We start from the raw sequence: 18,408 nt of genomic DNA, 5'->3' as shown, positions 1-18,408 counted from the left end.
TTGCATTGAGGACAGCTGGCTCTGAACTTCAAAGCCTATTAGCCTTTGGAACTCACTCCCGCAGGAGGCAGTGATGGCCACCAAGCTAGATAACTTGGAAAAGAGGATCGGGTATATTCATGGAGGAGACGGCTACCAATGGCTACTAGCTACTATAGCTATACGCTGTCTCCCTGTTCAAAGGCATTAATGCTTCTGAATACCAGTTGCTAGAAGCCATACAAGGACTAGGGTGGCACACAAGGACGCGGGTGGCGTTGTGGTCTAAACAACTGAGCCTTTTGGGCTTGCCAATCAGAAGGTTGGCAGTTTGAATCCCTATGACGGGGTGAGCTCCCGTTTCTTGGTCCCAGCTCCTGCCAACCTAGCAGTTCGAAAGCACACCAAAAAGTGCAAGTAGATAAATGGGTACCACACCAGCGGGAAGGTAAACGATGTTTCCGTGCACTGCTCTGGTTTCACCAGAAGTGGCTTAGTCATGCTGGCCACATGACCTGGAAAAACTGTCTGCGGACAGAGGCCGGCTCCCTCGGCCAATAAAGCGAGATGAGCGCCACAACCCCAGAGTCATCTGTGACTGGACTTAACTGTCAGGGGTCCTTTACCATTATCTTTAGAAGCCACAGGAGGGGAGAGGGCTCTTGTACTCTAAAAACAGGATGCTGGACTAGATGGGCCATTGGCCAGATCCAGGTGGCTTGTCTGATGTTCTTATAATATGGGCAGCCAGCTGGCACATCCAAACTTCACAGGGCACATGGAGTGATTAATTAAGGCATTGGAGCTATCTTAAATGGAGTGTACGGCATGTGGGTTCCTGGTGCCCCTTTTTTAAAGGAGCTCCTCCGTTTCCTTCCTGCCACTCCCATTCCCAGGCTGTTCTCTCTCCCGCCCCGGGAAATGGCGTGCAAATGGCCTTTTGAGGGTTGAGACTCCACGTTAGCAATTTTGGGAGTAATGAGTAATGTAATGAGAAATCGTGTCTCTTAATTTCCCGCACAGTAAGAGTCAAGAGGGAGGGTCACGGCCCCCGGCGCAAGAGAGTGCGCTGCCTCGCTGGCTGAGGCGGCTGCCGTCCTCCGCGCGAGGTTTATGAGCGGTTAACAGGAGTTCGGCAGGCGTGTTGCTAATGGCCTTTGAAGTTCGGAGCCGGCTGTCCCTGCGCAGGAGCGGCGCTGCATATAAATAGCTCTGCCAGCTCATTGCGAGGGCCACTTTAATATTTCACTCCTCGAATACGATTTGCGAGCCGAGAGAAAGAGACTGTTGGGAGGGATCACGGAATGAGATGAGGAATGCAGGACCCAGATGGAGAGACAGGGCTTTGTGGCGATGAGAGGCTGGGCTCTTGCATGGAAGAGAGAAATGTGGCCCACCTGGCGGGCACCTTGCGTGGCACAGCTGCTTGTGGAACTGTTCTACACACTGAGGAGCACGTGCAATTTCTCTTTCAGGTGGGGCTGTCTGGGTGGTGTCTCCTGGGTCTGCTCCTGTGCCCTGAAAGCCAGCACTGCTGGGAGGGGGAACCTGTGTCCCTGCAGAAGGACATAAGAACCTGCTGGATCAGGCCAGTGGACCACCTAGTGCAGCATCCTGTTCTTGCAGCAGCCAACAAGATGTCCCAGTGGGAAGCCTGAAAACAGGATTTGAGCGCAAGAGCCCTCTCCTCTCCTGTGACTTCTTGCAACTGGTATTCAGAAGCACTGCTGCCTCTGAATGTGGAGGCAGAGCTAGCAGCCCTTGCTTGCCTTCTCCACAAATTAATATTCTTTTCAAACAATCTAGGTTGGTGGCCATCACTGTCTCCTGCAGGAGGGAGTTCCATAGTGTAACTGCACTGCGTTAAGCACTTTCTTTTATCTGTCCTGAATCTTCCAACATTCAGCTTCGTTGGATGTCCACAAGTTCTAGTGTTAACATATGGGGGAGGAAAACCTTTTCTCTGTCAGCTCTCTCCATGCCATGGCCCCAGATGATCATGGGAGCTGTAGTCCAAAAACATTTGCAGGGCCGTCCTTGCAGTGTCATGTACTGGTTAAAGCAGAGATCAACCTGATGCTCACTGGGTGAATTGGGCTAGTCATTCCTTCTCTTTCTACCTCAGCCATCCTACCCTAGAGGGTTGTTGTAAGGATCACAGGTGGGAGACTGCAGGAGCATAGTGGCAGGGGCAGAGAATGAACACATGGTTTGCTCTGCTCTACTGGAGGAAAAGATGGGTGAAAATGTCATAAACAAATGAATAGATCCAAAATCTGCATTAAGGCCCTTCTTGGGAAGTCTGTGCAGAATGAATTATGGAAATGGAACGCATTTGCATGGATTGTGTATAGCACAAGCACTCTGTTAGCTTTCAAGGTTCAAGTTTTCAAAAATCATGGAAATGCTTTTTTAAACCCCCCCCCCCCCCAAGCTTGAGAGCTGGGGGGGAGGGGCAAAATATAGAGAAAGGCATCAGGGAAGCAACCAAGTAACATCTAAGTACCATAGGCAGACTACACTAAAGGGACGGATGTGATAAGAACAATGGCTTAAAAGATTTATCCAGGCAAGTCAGTGTGGTGTAGCAGTTACAGTGCTAGGACCTGGGAGACCAGGGTTTGAATCCCCACTCAGCTCACTGGGTGACCTTGGGCCAGTCGGTGGAAATGTTTGCCACCTACAGCAACTTGGAGGAAATTTGGGATATATATGTAATAATAATAATAATTTAAAAATGGATTCTCCACCAAAGAATATGGAATCCCACAACAGGTTTAAATTATGCAAAATGAATAGATTTGCATGATGTGCTCTCATTTTACACACTTCTATTGTTGCATAATTCTGGGAAATAGGCATAGGGAGGGCCAAGGAGCCACACAAGGCACTAATGCACCTTTGCACTCCGACTCCCCTCTGGCTGCTGAGATGTTTCCAGCAATGAAGGGCTGGAAACTTGCTATTTAAAACAACAGCAGCGAAAGCTTGCCTACAGTCACGTTTTGTTGTCCTCTGCACTTCTGCAGAATCGCAGCAGAAATGCAGCGCTGAAGGTAGGGATGGGCTGAGTAATGAATTCCATCCCATTTCACAGTCTTGCTAGTCTTCAGCCATAAATCCATTCTGCTCTGTTCTGTGCAGCTTTTCTGAAAGAGCACACAGAAAATCTACATTTAAACTTTACATATTCTTTTTTTTTAACATTACATAACCCTTTCTAAATGTGAAACAGCAAGCTTTTTCGTTCTTCTTGTCCAAAAAAATGCAACTTTTTATGCATCTTGTACAAAGTGCATATATTTGGCGCTCGCTTTCTCGCATTGTGAAATCCAGAGGAAGCGCGTCATGTGACTGGGAGCTGCCTTTTGATCCTGGAGCAAGCTCAGGAGCGACAGATGGAGTTGGTCCTCTGAAAAGCAGACCAAACTGATTCCTCCCCCACCCCTTTGGTGCGCATGGGTGTGAATGCCACTTTTCTGAGGTTGCTCGTCTTTGTGCCAGCGCAAGCATCCTTTGCTGCCCCTCACCAGGCGGGCTCAGGCTTCATTGCCCTGGTGTTGCTGGGGTCCAGGTGTGGAGGCGAGATGTTCGTGTGAACCCTCTGCCCCCTCCTGCCTTCTGCTGGCGAGAAGAGAGACCTTGCTCCTCACCTCACCCCTAGTTGCCCTCCTGCGCTTCCGCCTTCTTGCAAGTATGAACATGTCTTGTCGGATTTTCATTACCCCTCCGTTTCCCTTCTTCCTCCAGCTGTGCACTTGGAATGACTCCATCTGCTCTTTCTAATTCTCCGACAGCGGCTGGAAGGGAGAAAAGGAAGGAAAGATAGGATGGGAATAATGGAAAGGAGGGGGCTTCTAGCTAATCTCTCTCCTAAACAATGAAGGTTTGCTCAATCTTCTGCACTTCCTGCCAAGGTGATGGGAAGCGCAAGATAGTGGGATACAGTGGTTGCAATAAGACTGGGAGAGACCCAGATTCAGATTATCTTCTGTTAAGGCTTGGGGAAGGGCGAGCATGTCAGGGAATGCCAGCATACAAATCTATACTACAGCCACGTTTTGAATCTGTGTACAGTTCTGGTCCAAAAGGATATTGCGGAGTTGGAAAAGGGCAACCAAAACAATTGAGGGATGGAGTGGCTTCCCTATGAGGAAAGGTCACAGCATTTGGGACTTTATTTAGTTTAGAGAAAAGGCGAGTAAGAGGCATGATGATAGAAGTTTTATACAATTATGCATGGCATAGAGTGAGTGGATAGAGAGGAGTGTTCCCCTTCTCTCATAACACCGGAACTTGCGGACATCCAATGAAGTTGAACGTCAGAAGATTTGTGACAGAGAAAGGAGAAAACTTCTTTATGCAGCAAATAGACTATGGAACTCCCTGCCACAGGAGGCAGGAATGGCCACCAACTTGGATGGCTCTGAACAAGGATTAGACAGATTCATGGAGGAGAGGGCTATCAATGGGTACTAGCCACCAGGGCTGTGTTCTGCCTCCATGGTCAGGCAGAAATGCTTCTGATTACCAGTTGCTGGAGGTGAGAGTGGTCAAGGCTTGCAGGTTTCCCAAAGAGGCATCTGGTTAGCTGCCACGAGAACATGATGCTGGACTTGATGAGCCATAGGCCTGATCAAGCAGGGCTCTTATGTTCTCTTGCAGGGCAGACCAGGCCATATGACTTTGGGAAGTTGTTGTCTCAGCAAAGGCATAGTCTTCTGAAGCCTTAAAATGCCAGCAGGACTTGACCTTCCAGTAGCCATGCTTTCAGGCTTGGACAACGTAGAAGAAGGTGCTGAGGACTTCCCCTCTTGAGTGGGGTGGCTGGCACATAATCAGAACCAGAGTCCTCCTTAGACTCGCACGGATCCTGAAGCAGGGGCCTGACACCAATCCCCCCTCATAGATGGGCTTGGCCAGTCCCCGTCTCTCAGTCTAACCTCTCTCTCGGGGTTCTTGTGAGTATAAACTGGGGAGCAGGGAATCACATATGGCACACTGAGATCCTTGGAGGACAGGTGGTGTATTAAAATGAGTTGGCGAAGCTCATTTGACAACGAGAAGCTGAGTCTTTAGTATCACTGGCCCAATCCAGTGGAACTCCCTGCCACTAGAGATTCTGCAGGCACCTTCTGTGTCAACTTTTAAATGCCGGCTAAAAACTTTTCTATTTCGCCAGGCCTGTGCAAGGCAGTTCAGAATACTTCCACGGTGGTAATTAATGCTTGTTTTAACCTTTTTAATATGGTATTATGGTTTTATGGCTTTTAACAGCTATGATATATTTTTTGTGACACAGTGGCATAAAATATTTTTATACATAAAAAGATAGTAGCAAAAATAATGATGATAATAATTATTAACTGGCCCGGTCAGGCAGAGACTGCAGTTCTGTTCTACGAGGTTGGGAAATGTCTTGCTTGCCTTCTTTGCAGGAGGCTTTTCAGACCTGCTTGGATTTGACATGAGAGCTCCCAGGAAGTGATTGTTCAGGTTGGGGTTCAGCTATAGGCTCCAAGGGAAATGAAACGAAAAGAGGGAGACACACAGCTTGGGGGGGGGGGGGTTTGATCAGGAGTTTGATGTCAGCACAACCCACAGCAGCCCTAAATGCCAACAGAACAGCTGGAGATTGGGCTATTTCCGCCCTTCATCGTATTGATCCCTGTTCATGACACAACTGGCCTTTATGCTTTCCTGTTCCTCTGTGATTAGTTTGCTTCTTACTTTGGAATTTATAGCCGATTTGTCGTGTCTTATTCTACGCCGTTGCATTGTGATTAGCTGCCTTTGAGCACAACTGGATGGAGAGGCAGGTTTTTGTAAAAAAAAGAAATGTGACTTTCCAGTAGTGACCATTTTTTTTAAAGACTGGGATGGCCAATTAGCACTTGTTTTAAAGAAAATTGGGGAGTCCCCAAATGTGTGTATATGTGGGGGGCTCATTTTGAAATCTAAGCAACCACCATGGGCACTGTAAAACACCCATTTCACAGAAGAAAGCTGGTGATGCTCAGAACCCCACCCCACCCCAATTAGGAAGGAAACACTCACACTTCCTTCCCACAAAACAAAACACAGACCAAAAAAAGCAAGCATCACCCTCTTTCCAAAGCAGAAACACCCACCATCACCAAACAGCCCAATACTCAATGTGGTATAGTAGCTAGAGCATCGAACTAGGCCCTGGGAGACCAGGGTTCAAATCTTGACTCGGGCATGAAGTTCAAGGGGTGACCTTGGGACAGTCGCTGCCTCTCAGCCTAACCTACCTCACATGGTTGTTCAATGAGGAGGTGGAATGACCTTGAGCTATTTGGAGAAAAAGAAACAAGCAGATCTCACCAGACAATGCAGTCTGGTTTATCAGACCCGGGCAGTTGATATTATCCTGGAAGCATCCTCTGAGGTGGACCATATTGGAAGGAGCTCTTTGTTTAATGGAGGTCGGAGGTCAACCGCCCTTAAAACTCTGTGGAAAGGTTGTACTTTATTATCCGTTCAACGTGTGTTCGTTCAGAGGGAATACAGTAATGCTATAATTTTTGGAGAGGGCTCAGCTGTCATAGGCCATATCAGGCCAGAATCAGTTATTCAGAACTCAAAGTATGAGTCAGACAATTGATGCCAATCCAGATTCATATTCCCACAAAACTGGAGGCTGTGTGTTGAATATTGAGCACATTGAGATTAATGCAATGTCCTTTCGGATACATATTTGACCCTTCCTGCTAATGGAACAATCTGTTTGTTTTTTTAAAATAGACACCTGTCTCTAAGCTTTCAGGCATTCTGCCTTCCTTATAGGGAGAACTGCACGAAGCATATTTTAGTATCTGGATTAGTTTATATAGTGCACATACAGTTTGAGTAGCACATATGCAGAGTAAGGGCAGTAGCTCAGTGCTAAGGCATCTGACTTGCACACAAAACCTTCCAAGTCCAATCTCAGGCCAAGTAGGACTGGCAAAGACCCCTATCTGAAGCCATTGAGAAGCTGCTGCCAATCAGTGTAGGCGATACTGAAGTAGATGCACCACTCATCAGGCAGTTTCCTGTGTTCCTTTGTGCTGTTAAGTGTGCGTTGAAACTTGAATATGCTTCCTGCAGCCCTGTACTGTTACAGGGAGTCAGTGGCCAACCGCAGTGGGCAGGGCCACTGCAATACCTGGGTGTTACGCACAAGGGCTCACACTGGGGACTGTCACGCAAACCAGGGACCTTGCAGTGTGTAGCTGAGGATGTGGTCCAGCCAGGGTTTGAAATTAGCAGGGTGCCAGGGACATTTTTCACCTAAAAATTCTCCATTTGCGAGCACCTCAAAAAAGTCTGGGTGCCATTTTTTGCACCTGGCTGACACTCAAGGATTACTGAAATGTAAAGAGCAGTGTTTTGATAACTGAAGTACAGTACCAATATTTTTATTGTAAACACCAAATTAAATATGTAATAACAATTTCTTCTAAAAATGTGATATTAACAATTTGTCACTTATATGAATTTCGTATTAGTTCATGCTAATCAAAATAATAAATAAAAAGTGTTGCTGACACCCCCACCCCACCCCAGTAGTGACTAGACATTCTGTTTTGGCGCCTACAACCCAGGTCCTACAAGCCATTTGGCTCCTAGCTTTTCTGTCCCAGTTTCTAACACCAGGTCCAGCCTCTCCTCTAGTAGGGAGTCTCTGGTAACTTATTCAGTTTGAGGACCAGGCACCTGGTTGGCCACTGTGAGAACAGGATGCTGGACTAGATGGGCCACTGGTCTGATCCAGCAAGCTCTTCTTGTGTTCTTATATTCTTAGGCCACCATTCTCTGGCTCAGATGATGTCCCCCCTGCAGTATCCCAGCTTCCACAGCCTAACAGAAGCCAAAGGCTATAAAATAAGGTGAGGACCTATTCAGTACCCAACCCGTTCCTCCAGGACTGCAGAGCCTCCCATACTCCAGGAACTTTTAGGAGCAGTGGAGGCCCTTGCACTGAGACTATTCATTGCTCAGTTTGATGCTCCTGCACTGACTCTTGATGGAAGGCAAGGATTTTGGGTACACCCAGAGCAAGTGCAGCAGGAAATCTGTTCTCCTTGGCAGCTGTTCTTGCACATATGCATAGCTATTCTCTCACCTTTTGCAATTTTCATGCTTCAGAGTATGGTCTGGGGGTGCTACTGCTGTTCTTTGTTTGACCAGTGTCGCCTCCAATCTCTTTGATTGCACATGATGTATCCCTGTGAGAGGTGCTCTCCATGTGGCAAGCATCTCTGGTGGCCTCCTTAGCTCACGAAAGTGGGGATTTCTGACTCTCGACTGTCTGATTCAAGATGTTGTTAGACTCCCGGATGCTGGCATCACAATCTTTCAGAAGTTGTCCTCCAATGACAAGCAAGCCAAGCTTTTCATTAGACGGCAGAAAAACAACTTCATCCTTTAAGTCAAGGATGGGGAATCTCAGACCTTGGAGCCAACTGTGGCACCCACGCCTCTCTGTCTGGCCCTTGGGAGTCTTCCTAGGCTGTGCCCCGTCCCCAGGCCCCCTCCTTAAGAACATAAAGAGAGCCTGATGGATCAGGCCAGTGGCCAACCAGATGCCTGTGGGAAACTCACAAGCAGAATTTGAGCACAACTGCAACTCTCCCCTCCTGTGGTTTCCAGCAACTGGCACTCAGAAGCATTACTGGCCATTGTAACGAATAGCTGTTGATAGCCTTCTCTGCCATCAATTTGTCCAGCCCTCTTTTAAAACCATCCCAGTTGGTGGCCATTGCTGCCTCCTGCTGGAGCGAATTCCGTAGTTGAACTATGTGCCGCATGAATAATCCTTCCTTGTATCTGTCCTGAACCTTCCAATATTCCGCATTGTTGGATGTGCAAGAGTTGTAGCATTATGAGAGAGGGAGATAAACGTTTCTGTATCCACCTTGGGCAAGATATGTCTATAAAATTATGCACATCATGGGGGAGGTGGAGTTTACCTCCCTTTCCCATTTTTCTATCTCCTTGTTACTGCAGACCCAGGGGACTCCGTGGTGACCTTTGACACTCACCCTGAGTGTGTATGTGTGTGTACTTGGTTCCTTCCACCCATTTCAGCCTTGCAATAACCCTGTTGAATAGATTAGGCTGAGAAAGCGTGACTGGATCAAAATCGGCTCATGATCTTCAGGGCTGAGCAAGGTTCGAACCCACATCTCTATCTACTAGGCTGGGATTTCTCTCTAGTGCCTCTCCTACTGCTTCTCATCCTGCCTCATCCTCCCTGCTCCTCTCCCTCCTTTCCCAAGTTGAGTCATCTTGAACTTCTCAGGTTTCAGTGCATTAGGAAGAATGGTTTAGTTGCCCTTCTCGGTACTCCTTAGTTTTGGGAGCTAATAAAAACTGCAAACAGCTTTGGGTGAGTGGGCACACCAGGGATTTATGGAGTGGTATTAAGTTATTTTTTCTCCCTGTATAATCCTCTGTATCCCCTAGCTGAGAGCTCCTGGCTTCTATGGCAGGCATGGCACATTGCACCCCTGGGCTGCTGCTGCTGCTTCACAGCTCCACTGCAGGGGTTGTTGTTTTTTTTGTCTGGGGTGCAAAGAGTCACAGTGTGGCTGCAAATAGTTTCTTTCTCAGATTGTCCACAACGGTAGTGATGGAATGTGGGAAGGGATGCAGGAGTATTTCCGTTCCTGACTTTTGGCTACTGCTGTGGTGCTAGGAAGACCTTTCCGACAGTAAGCACTGTTGCATGGTGGAATGGACTCCCTCGGAAGCTGTTGGGCTCTCCTTCACTGGAAGTTTTTTAAAGAGAAGTTGCATAGCCGTCTGTGATTCCTGCATTGCAGAGGCTTGGATTGGATGGCCATCGGGGATCCCTTTCAAATCGACAAGGTGTTATGTAATCTCATCTTCTGGGGAGAGATGGGGTGTTTTCCTGCTATTTGATGATTTGTAAAGTGTTTGTTGGGGGGGGGGCTGAAACAGCCTTTGCCAACTTGGTGCCTTTCAGAGGTGTTTTGGACTACAACTCCCATCAGCCATCATCCTGTTCTCACAGTGGCTAGCCTGATGCCTCTGTGTAGGACAGAAGCCCACCAGCACTTTCCCAGCTTGTGCATCCCAGCAAACAGATTTCTGAGGCATCCTGCTTCCGACCCAATATAGCCTTATCCTCCATGTATTTGTGTTACCCCCTGTTTTTGAAGCTGTCCAAGTTTATGGCCATCACTGCCTCATGCAGTGCTAGATGAAGAAGCCCTTTCTTTTGTCAGTCCTGAACCTTCCAAAGTTCAGATGGGACTAGTATTACGTCAGAGGCAGGAAAATCTATCCTTCTCTCTCTGCATACCTTGCATAATTTTATACAGTTATCTTTCTCACACTCATACCCTATATTTCACATCTTTATTCTAGACTAAAATAGCCCCACGTGTTGCAACCTTTCCTGCTCCATCTCCTCGGACCATTTTGGTCAGCCTTTTTCAGAATCTCCACAAGGTCCGTTCTTAACCTGAAACTGTTCTTAACCTGAGGAGCCACTTTAGCTAATGGGGCCTCCTGCTGCCGCTGCGCCGCCGGAGCACAATTTCTGTTCTCATCCTGAAGCAAAGTTCTTAACCCGAGGTAATATTTCTGGGTTAGTGGAGTCTGTAACCTGAAGCGTCTGTAACCTGAAGTGTCTGTAACCCGAGGTAACACTGTAATGGCATTATTATCTTGGCAGTTTTTAATTCTGATCTGCTTCCTAATGATCCCTTCATTCACTGTGTTTATAGGTATTGCACGCTGGGTCGGCATCTTCTTCCAACTAGCTTTCAAACTTGATAGCTTTCAGGCCACCAGCCAGGTGAAAACGCTTGAGGAGGGGCTTGTCCACACTAAGGGCTTGTCCACACTTCCACTTGTCCTGTGCCTTGAAAGCATGGGGCTGAGCGGTTTTCCACTTGACCCACACTTTCTAGGCATGGGGCTGAGCGGTTTCCCCCTTGCCCTGCTCCTTTCCCAGGGAAAACCTGCTCTTTAGTGCTAAATCGGAACAAACATCAATCCAGAGAAAACCCAAATTGCCATTTGCTCCGACTGAGCACTGAAGAGCGGTTTTCCCCAGAGGGAACCAGAGGAAGTGTGGATAAGCCCTCAGTCATGGTTTACTGAAACTTGTCATGGCGCAGTGTGTGAATTTTAATGGTTGCTGTTTCATTGTGTTTTTAATCTTTTGTTGGGAGCCGCCCAGAGGGGCTGGGGCAACCCAGTCAGATGGGCAGCATATGTAGTTGTTATCGGGGCAATGAGAGAGGGAGCTCATAGCAGAGCAGGGCTTGGAGCCTTGGTCTCCGCAGCCAGAATCCAGTGCATCCCCGAGGCACTTGATGGTGGCAGTAAATAAGAATATTTAAAACTTCCTCAAGCCGTGAACAGCCACACTGCCTGCCTGTTTCTGCCTGCCTGTTTCATATAATTAACACACACTCTCTCTCTGCTTGAGATTAATCTGAAAAGGTCAGGGACATGTCAGCGCTCACAATAGATGTTCCGATTGGCTGCTTTGATGAGAGGAGCCCATCCTTGAGGGAGGCACCCCAGCGAGCAAATGTGCCCACCCACACTGCAGGACCTGCTCTCTCCCTTTCAGTCTCCTCCCTCTAGCTCTGCCGAAGAGCCTTGAACCAAGGGCAGAAGCAAGTGGCAGCGTGATGCGAGAGGGTGTGAGAGAGACTGAAAAGCTTCTGCTACATCACGCCTGTCTTGGTAGCAGTTTGCCTGTGCCTCCTGCTTTTCACAAACAGCTCCTTTTTATAGCCGCACTCTTTTCTCTCAGTAGGCGCCAAAAGATCATGGTGCCTGCCAGACACATGATGCTTTTACATGTGGAGGTAGCCAACGTGGTGCCCTGCAGATGCTGATGGCGTTAGAGATCTTGACAAAGTTTGGCTTCGGGAGTAAGGATCGTGACCTTTGCTCTGGTCACCAGTTAAAGTGTGTCTGTAGCAAAGGATGGGGGTTGAAGCTGGCATCTCTTTGCTCCGTGTTCTGTTATAGCCGCAAGAGCAAAGTTCTGCAAAAAATGTCCTAACATGCATAACCTCAGGCTGCCAGTAAAAGCAAAATAACTGCCAGCTAGACAAACAGATTTTAAAAGGGCAAGCTTGTTTTTTTGAAATCCTTGCAACTTCTGTAATTTTCCATTATAGTTGACAAAGGGACTCAAACGTTTGTTGTGCGTCAACTTCTGTGTAAATATTTTTCACTTTGTACAATGCTCAGAGCACCTATGGCACAGGTGGGTAAGGTGACTCTGCTCATCTGCATATCAGAAAAATCAAGCGATGCCGCTGGTGTACCAGCAATGGCAGGGATATGCCTTGTTTCTCCAAAGCTTGGTTTGTTCCTCCTGTGTTCTCGCCTCATGCCTTTGTAGCTTAGCAAGCAGCTAGCGTGGGCTGGCCAAACAAAGCATGGTTAAGGAAGGCTGCTCATATCATCAAGCCATAATTAAAACAAACCAAGGCCTGTAAGCCAATAACGAAACCTTGGCTGCAGATTGTGGCTTCAGATTGCAGCAAGCAAACCCCATATTTAAGCCATTGGGCACAATTTGGAGCATCAAACAAACCATTGCTTTCATAAACCACGCTTTAGTGTTATGTCCGTGTCAGGCTATCGAGAGGGATTCTGATCATGAACAGGGAAGTTCTGCTGTTGCCACTACCCAGCCCTTTTGTGGTAAGGGAAGTGATGGGGGAAATGTATCAGAAACTGTGGGATAATAACTGTTCAGTGTCACACTGTATAACCTCCCTGCAAACAGAATCAGAATGCAAATGTTGTCTGGATTCCTCACTGTGAATGCTCAATAAAGAGGCCGTCTGGGAGCAATCAAAGGCATGCTTGGAGTAATGGCTGGGAATTTGCGTCCCTTCTCGTTTAAGAGCAGCCCTGCTGGGTCAGAGCAATGTGGGTGCATCCAGCCCGGGATCTCATTTTCCACCACAGTGAGCACCCAAAAACCTCCAGGAGACCCAGAAGCAGTATGTAATGAAGACGGCAGCCCATCCCTCTTCTGCTCCCCCATCTGGCACTCAGAACTCGGCTGCCTCACCAAGGCCATGTTTAGTAGCTGCAGCTGAAATGAGAGCTTCCTCAGTGGAGCCCAACAAATCTGTGTCATGAACCCTTATGGGGAGCTTCATGTGTAATTTTTTTGCTAAAAAAGGGGGCTCCTGTACCAAATTAGCCATAGGCTGCATTGTGTAAATTAAGCCAATAGAGCCGATTTGCATATGTTTGCTTCTGTTAGTTATGGAGTCCAAATGGCTGTGCTGGCTGCGGCTGATGGGAGTAGCAGCCCACAAATCCGGAGCTCATTGGGTTCGCCAAGGTTGATTTCTTGGATTCTTCAAAGCTGGAGCCTTGCTGAGCCTCATCCTGCTGCGGCTCTGGAGCTGGTATTCTGCACACCCAGGGATGGTGGTGGGGGAGCATCTCACAACAGCATCATTTGTTTCTGTGTGGAATGTGATGTGCAGCCATTGTGGCTTCTTAATGGACATTGTTGTCGGGAGGCCAGCAACAATTATCGATCCTCAGTGACTGAGAAGATGCATAATTAAAGCCAGGTTTAATTGGGAAGTCTTTCTGATGTTGCTTGAGGGATGGACTTATAGTTGGATTGAACCAGCAGTGTTCTTACATTACTTGAGTATCTTTGCTGTGCAGAAACCTGATCTTAAGTACACCCTCAGACAAATGGTAAAAACTTCTCTGCCCCCTACCCCCCAGCCTGGGAACAGACCATCTCAGGAAGCTCTTTCTTTCATACAAACAAGCCCAGCAGCTTGGTTCCACTTCTGGGGCTCAGCTCTGGGCTCCCCACCCACCTCCACTGTCATAAATGTAGGTTATTGAGGCAAGGACTTTTCAGCTATGATCCCCAATATCCGGAACAACTTCACCTTTACTGCTGAATATATTCTAACAGTCTCTTTCAATCAGAATTGTTGCTGCTTTCTTTCATTGTTCACTGATTTCTGTTTTGGACTGTAAGCTACCTTGAGTGGAAAGGTGGGCTACAAATTTTGAAGAGCAGCAGCAGCAGCAGCAGCAGCAACAACAACAACAACAGTAAACCCTGGTTAAGACAGGAGAGTTTGGAGCCTTTGTGAGAAAGGTGCACTGTGAATATTTGTGTTCGATTTTTATTTTGTTTAATAGTGAGATTTATTACCTGCCCTTCACCCAGGGGGAGTTATGCAATATAAAAAGACAAGTAAACCTACAATGGAATTGAAATTAAACATAAGCAGCAGCAAAGCAATATGATACAGCCAAGAGAGCAAATCGATTAAAACCCTCACCTTACCTCACCCTTTCATAAGCCTGAGCAAAAATGTGCATCTTGACCAGCCTAAGAAATTTTTGCAGCATTGGTGCAACCTTGGAGGGGAGCACATTCCGCAGCTTAGGGCCTCCGTGTTGGGTTCCGATCCAGTGCTGGAACCCCCAGGGAAGGCAGCAGAGCTGGTTGTAAGGTTGGCCATAAGAACTTAAGAAGAGCCTGGAGACAGTCTTTCAGGTATTTGGGGTCTTTAAACACCAACATGAGCACCTTGAATTGGGCCTGGAAACAAACTGGCAACCAGTGCAGCTCTTTTAAAACAAGGGTTATATGAGATCTAAATGGAACCCCAGCTAGCAATTTAGCTGTTACATTTTTGATCAGTTGAAGTTTCCAAGTTGTCTTCAAGGGCAGCCCCACAAGGAGTGGATTGCAGTAAAATTTTTACCAGCTTGGGCTAATTCTTCAACTGCAGCCCTAGGCTAGATCTCAGGGAAACATGTGTCCATTAACAGCTATGCTGGACTGCTGTGATGTGCTGTATATGGGGCTGCCCTAAAAGGCTGCCCTGAAGCTTCAGTTGCTACAAAGTGGAGCTGCAGGAATTTGCTTAGGAGCTCCTTTGCCCCCCACTGGCTCAGAAGGGTCGACCGCTAGCAATCCCAGCTGTTTGGCCCATTTTCTGACAACGCAGCCACTGCTTTAATAGCAGCAATGAAATGGCAAGCAGATTTTTTAAAAAGATCATCAGATAAATGCTTTGGTGGTGGGACTGAAGGAGGGAAGGAACTGTGGGCCTGTCCTTAAAATCAGGCCCACAATTCCTTCCCTCCTTCGGTGTGCATATAAAGGTATGCACATAAAATCCCAGAACCCTGTATCCCAACTCCTCTTTGCAAACTCCAGGGCACCATTTGGAGGTTGCCCATGAATTCACACTGGCTGGCTGCCCCCCCCCCGGCTGCCGGCGACAGGCAGTTCCATTTGCCAAAGACAGATTGAGGCCACTTGGTGAGCGGGGGAATGCACTCTTTCAGGACGCAAGGAGGATGGTTACAGGTTCAGAAGAGGGCCCAGGGAGTTGGGACATCTGGATGATATTTCTGGACGCCTGCCCCCTGTCAGGAAAGGAGACTGGGGGTGGGGGTGGGAAAAACACTCGATTTTGCAGTGCACACAAAACTTGAATCTTTCTCTGTCGCTGCATGCCCTTAAGAACATAAGAATATGGCAAGAGTCTGCTGGATCAGGCCAATGGCCCACGACCTGCGTACAAGAGCCCTCTCCCCTCCTGTTGTTTCCCAGCATTCAGAAGCATTACTGGCTTGGACCATGGATGTGGAGCATAGCCATCAGGGCTATTATGTCATGTGACAAAGACACATGAGGGCAGAAGCAGCAAAGCAGGCTGGGAAGTGCTGGGACTGCACAATCATTTGGGCCTACTAAAGTTTTTCAGGCCTAACTGCTAACTGTTGAGTCACTCTGACATGTGACTTAGCAGCCATTTTCTCTGTGTGTTCTACGTAAGATTTCAGTCAGAGTTAGTCTGTCTCAGTTGTGAGCAGAGTCAGTATGTAATCTCAGTCAAACTGTTTGGGACCATGTTGTTTATGAAGAAGTTTATTTTAACTCAGTAAAGCTCTTATTCTTTAAAACTCTGAATTATTAATTTACGCTGCACGTCATATTAGTCATCAATAGCCATCTACTTCGCAGAGAATTGGAGGCCTTGTTGGAGACCCCCAACAAGCGGCAGAACTAACATCCAGTCAGCACAGCACATTTGGTTAGGGTGGGCACCAAGGGAGTTTTGTTTTGTTTTAAAGGTGAACTCAGTCATAAAGGACTTTAAAAAAAATCCCCAGACTAAAGAAACTAAAACTTAACTAAATTTATATATATTTTTATTAAGAACTAAACTTTGAAAATGTAAACTTAAGAAATGAGACACAGAATAGCAAATGTTTGCTCAGGTGATATAACCAGACATATACAAAGCTACAGTCAATTTTCACGATCTTTTATCTTTCAACGGATAATGGGTTAACTCAAATTGACCAAAACAGATTAAGGTTTCTTCATCTTCGAGTGTGCTGGAGAATTAGTCGGCGCTCAGCAGGTGTTATGGACTTAAATTCCTCAATAGCATCATTGTGATTAACCAATGAAGCCAATTCTTGTTCAATGTACAGAATCACAAACGCAGGGGAAAGGGGGAGGGGATGGCAAGACAAGCAAATAAGGAAAAGAGGAGAGGTAAAAGAGGCCAAAACTAACAAAACAACCACAACGAGACCGATCAAGAAGCCAACAGGATATTTTCCCTGCAGAGAAAAAGACTAGTGCCAAGCTGACCAGAGACAGGGCAGATCTGGAGGGTCAAGGGTGGAATGGCTTCTCCTTCCTCCTTGATTGTGCACCACAAAAACAGCCTCTCAGCCCCACAGATATCTCTTCACAAAAGGTGATGAACGGAGCTCTTCCAAAGACAGAGCCATGAGACAGAGGCAGATGCAAAAAGGACTGTCCTGAAAGAGAGTGTGGTGTAGTGGTTAGACCTGGGAGACCTGGATTCTAGTCTCACTTGGCCATGGGGCTCGCTGAGGGACCTCTGACCAGTCACTTCCTCTCAGCCTAGCCGACTTCACAGGGGTTGTTGCAAGGATAAAATGGAGGGTACTATGTACACTGCCTTGAGCTCTTTGGAGGATATAAGTGAGATACATGTGGAGGGAAAACTTAAACACGTTACAGAGTTCCCAAAAATAGACCAGAGGCAATTGTACTTCATCCAGCAGAGCTTTTACTTGTGCTGAAGGCAAATGAGCATAATGGTCACCAAATCCATTACAATCAGAATTGGCACAGTCCATAAGAAATCCAGTTGCAGCAGACTTATTTGCCTTCAGCACAAGTAAAAGCTCTGCTGGATGAAATATTGCCTCTGGAACTCTGCTGAACTCTGCAACGTGTTTAAGTTTTTCCTCCACACGTATGACAATAAGGTGGGGTATAAATGCAATAAGTAAATAAATAAATATAAATGCAATAAGTAAATAAATATCTGCACAAGACACAAAATGCCTAAGGAATTACGCCAAGCTTCACACACATTCTCTGACTCTCTCCTTCCCTTCCTTTTCAGTGTGGACCTCGTCCATGCCCAAATCCACATCTCTGAGGGGAAGAGCCTTCCTGACCTGGGCCTCAAACAGGACAACGTGCGGATCAATGGGTGCGCCATCCAGTGCCGAGTGACGACCGAGGACCCGTCCCGCGGGTTCCAGCCTGACACTGGCCGAATTGAGGTAGGATGAGCTCCTGCTGCTGGCTTCCACCCCCCCCACCACCAAACCTTCTGCTTCCAATATTTTGGGGCCCTGGCCCAACCATTTCCTATGATCTATGGGATGGTTCTCTCCTACCACCCACTGGGTTGTAACTGGGTGCGTTCCTGGTTTGTGTAGCCTTGTATGCTGTCTGGGGAAGCTGGGATATCAGTAAGTCTGTTTGAAGAAGTATCTCTGCGACGTCCTGATTACGCTGGAAATCTTAAATGGAAATGCAAGCAGGAATCTGCTTGAGTGTAAATCATCAAAAAAAGGAGGGTTAGAAAATCAAGACAAACATCCCTAAAGATCCACATTGACAGTAAAGAAGAAACAGAACTGTGTTCTGTTGAGATGGCAATCTCCACCTCAGTAAGCGTGGATGGAAGACTAATTACTCAGCCTACGAGAGGCTGCATGGTCTATTCCAAATCAGTAGGAATCTACGTGAAATGTCTTGCCTGCTACCAGCTTCAATCCGGTGGACACATTTTTCCATGGTCATTGTCAGCACTGATCTGTAGCTGTAGAACAGCCTTCACCAACCTTTGCCGTAGCCATGCTTGTTGGGCTGATGGCAGTTTTAGTCTGAAACACCTGCAGGGTCTGTGCGAGGTCTGTGAATCCTAGTCTAGATATTATATGTTCAGATTGTGTGTATGTGTGTTATACCTAACAAGAGACGCGGGTGGCGCTGTGATCTAAACCACTGAGCCTCTTGGGCTTGCTGATCAGAAGGTCGGCGGTTCAAATTCGCGCGATGGGGTGAGCTCC

The 18,408-nt window shown here is 47.2% G+C and overlaps 1 protein-coding gene across 16 annotated transcripts in view; it reads left to right on the top strand.

The window, feature by feature from the left end:
• PC (pyruvate carboxylase) overlaps nt 1-18,408 on the top strand; it is a 258,381-nt gene that overhangs the window by 101,074 nt on the left and 138,899 nt on the right. For all 16 annotated transcript variants that reach the window (XM_083417268.1, XM_083417277.1, XM_083417267.1 and 13 more), the window contains one exon: nt 17,451-17,613. In XM_083417268.1, coding sequence (XP_083273394.1) covers nt 17,451-17,613 — 163 coding nt within the window. The remainder of the gene's footprint in view (nt 1-17,450; nt 17,614-18,408) is intronic.

This window comes from Podarcis tiliguerta, assembly GCF_965153285.1.
Source record: "Podarcis tiliguerta genome assembly, chromosome: 16".
Lineage (NCBI taxonomy): Eukaryota > Metazoa > Chordata > Lepidosauria > Squamata > Lacertidae > Podarcis > Podarcis tiliguerta.
This window is presented reverse-complemented; position numbering and strand designations above follow the sequence as displayed.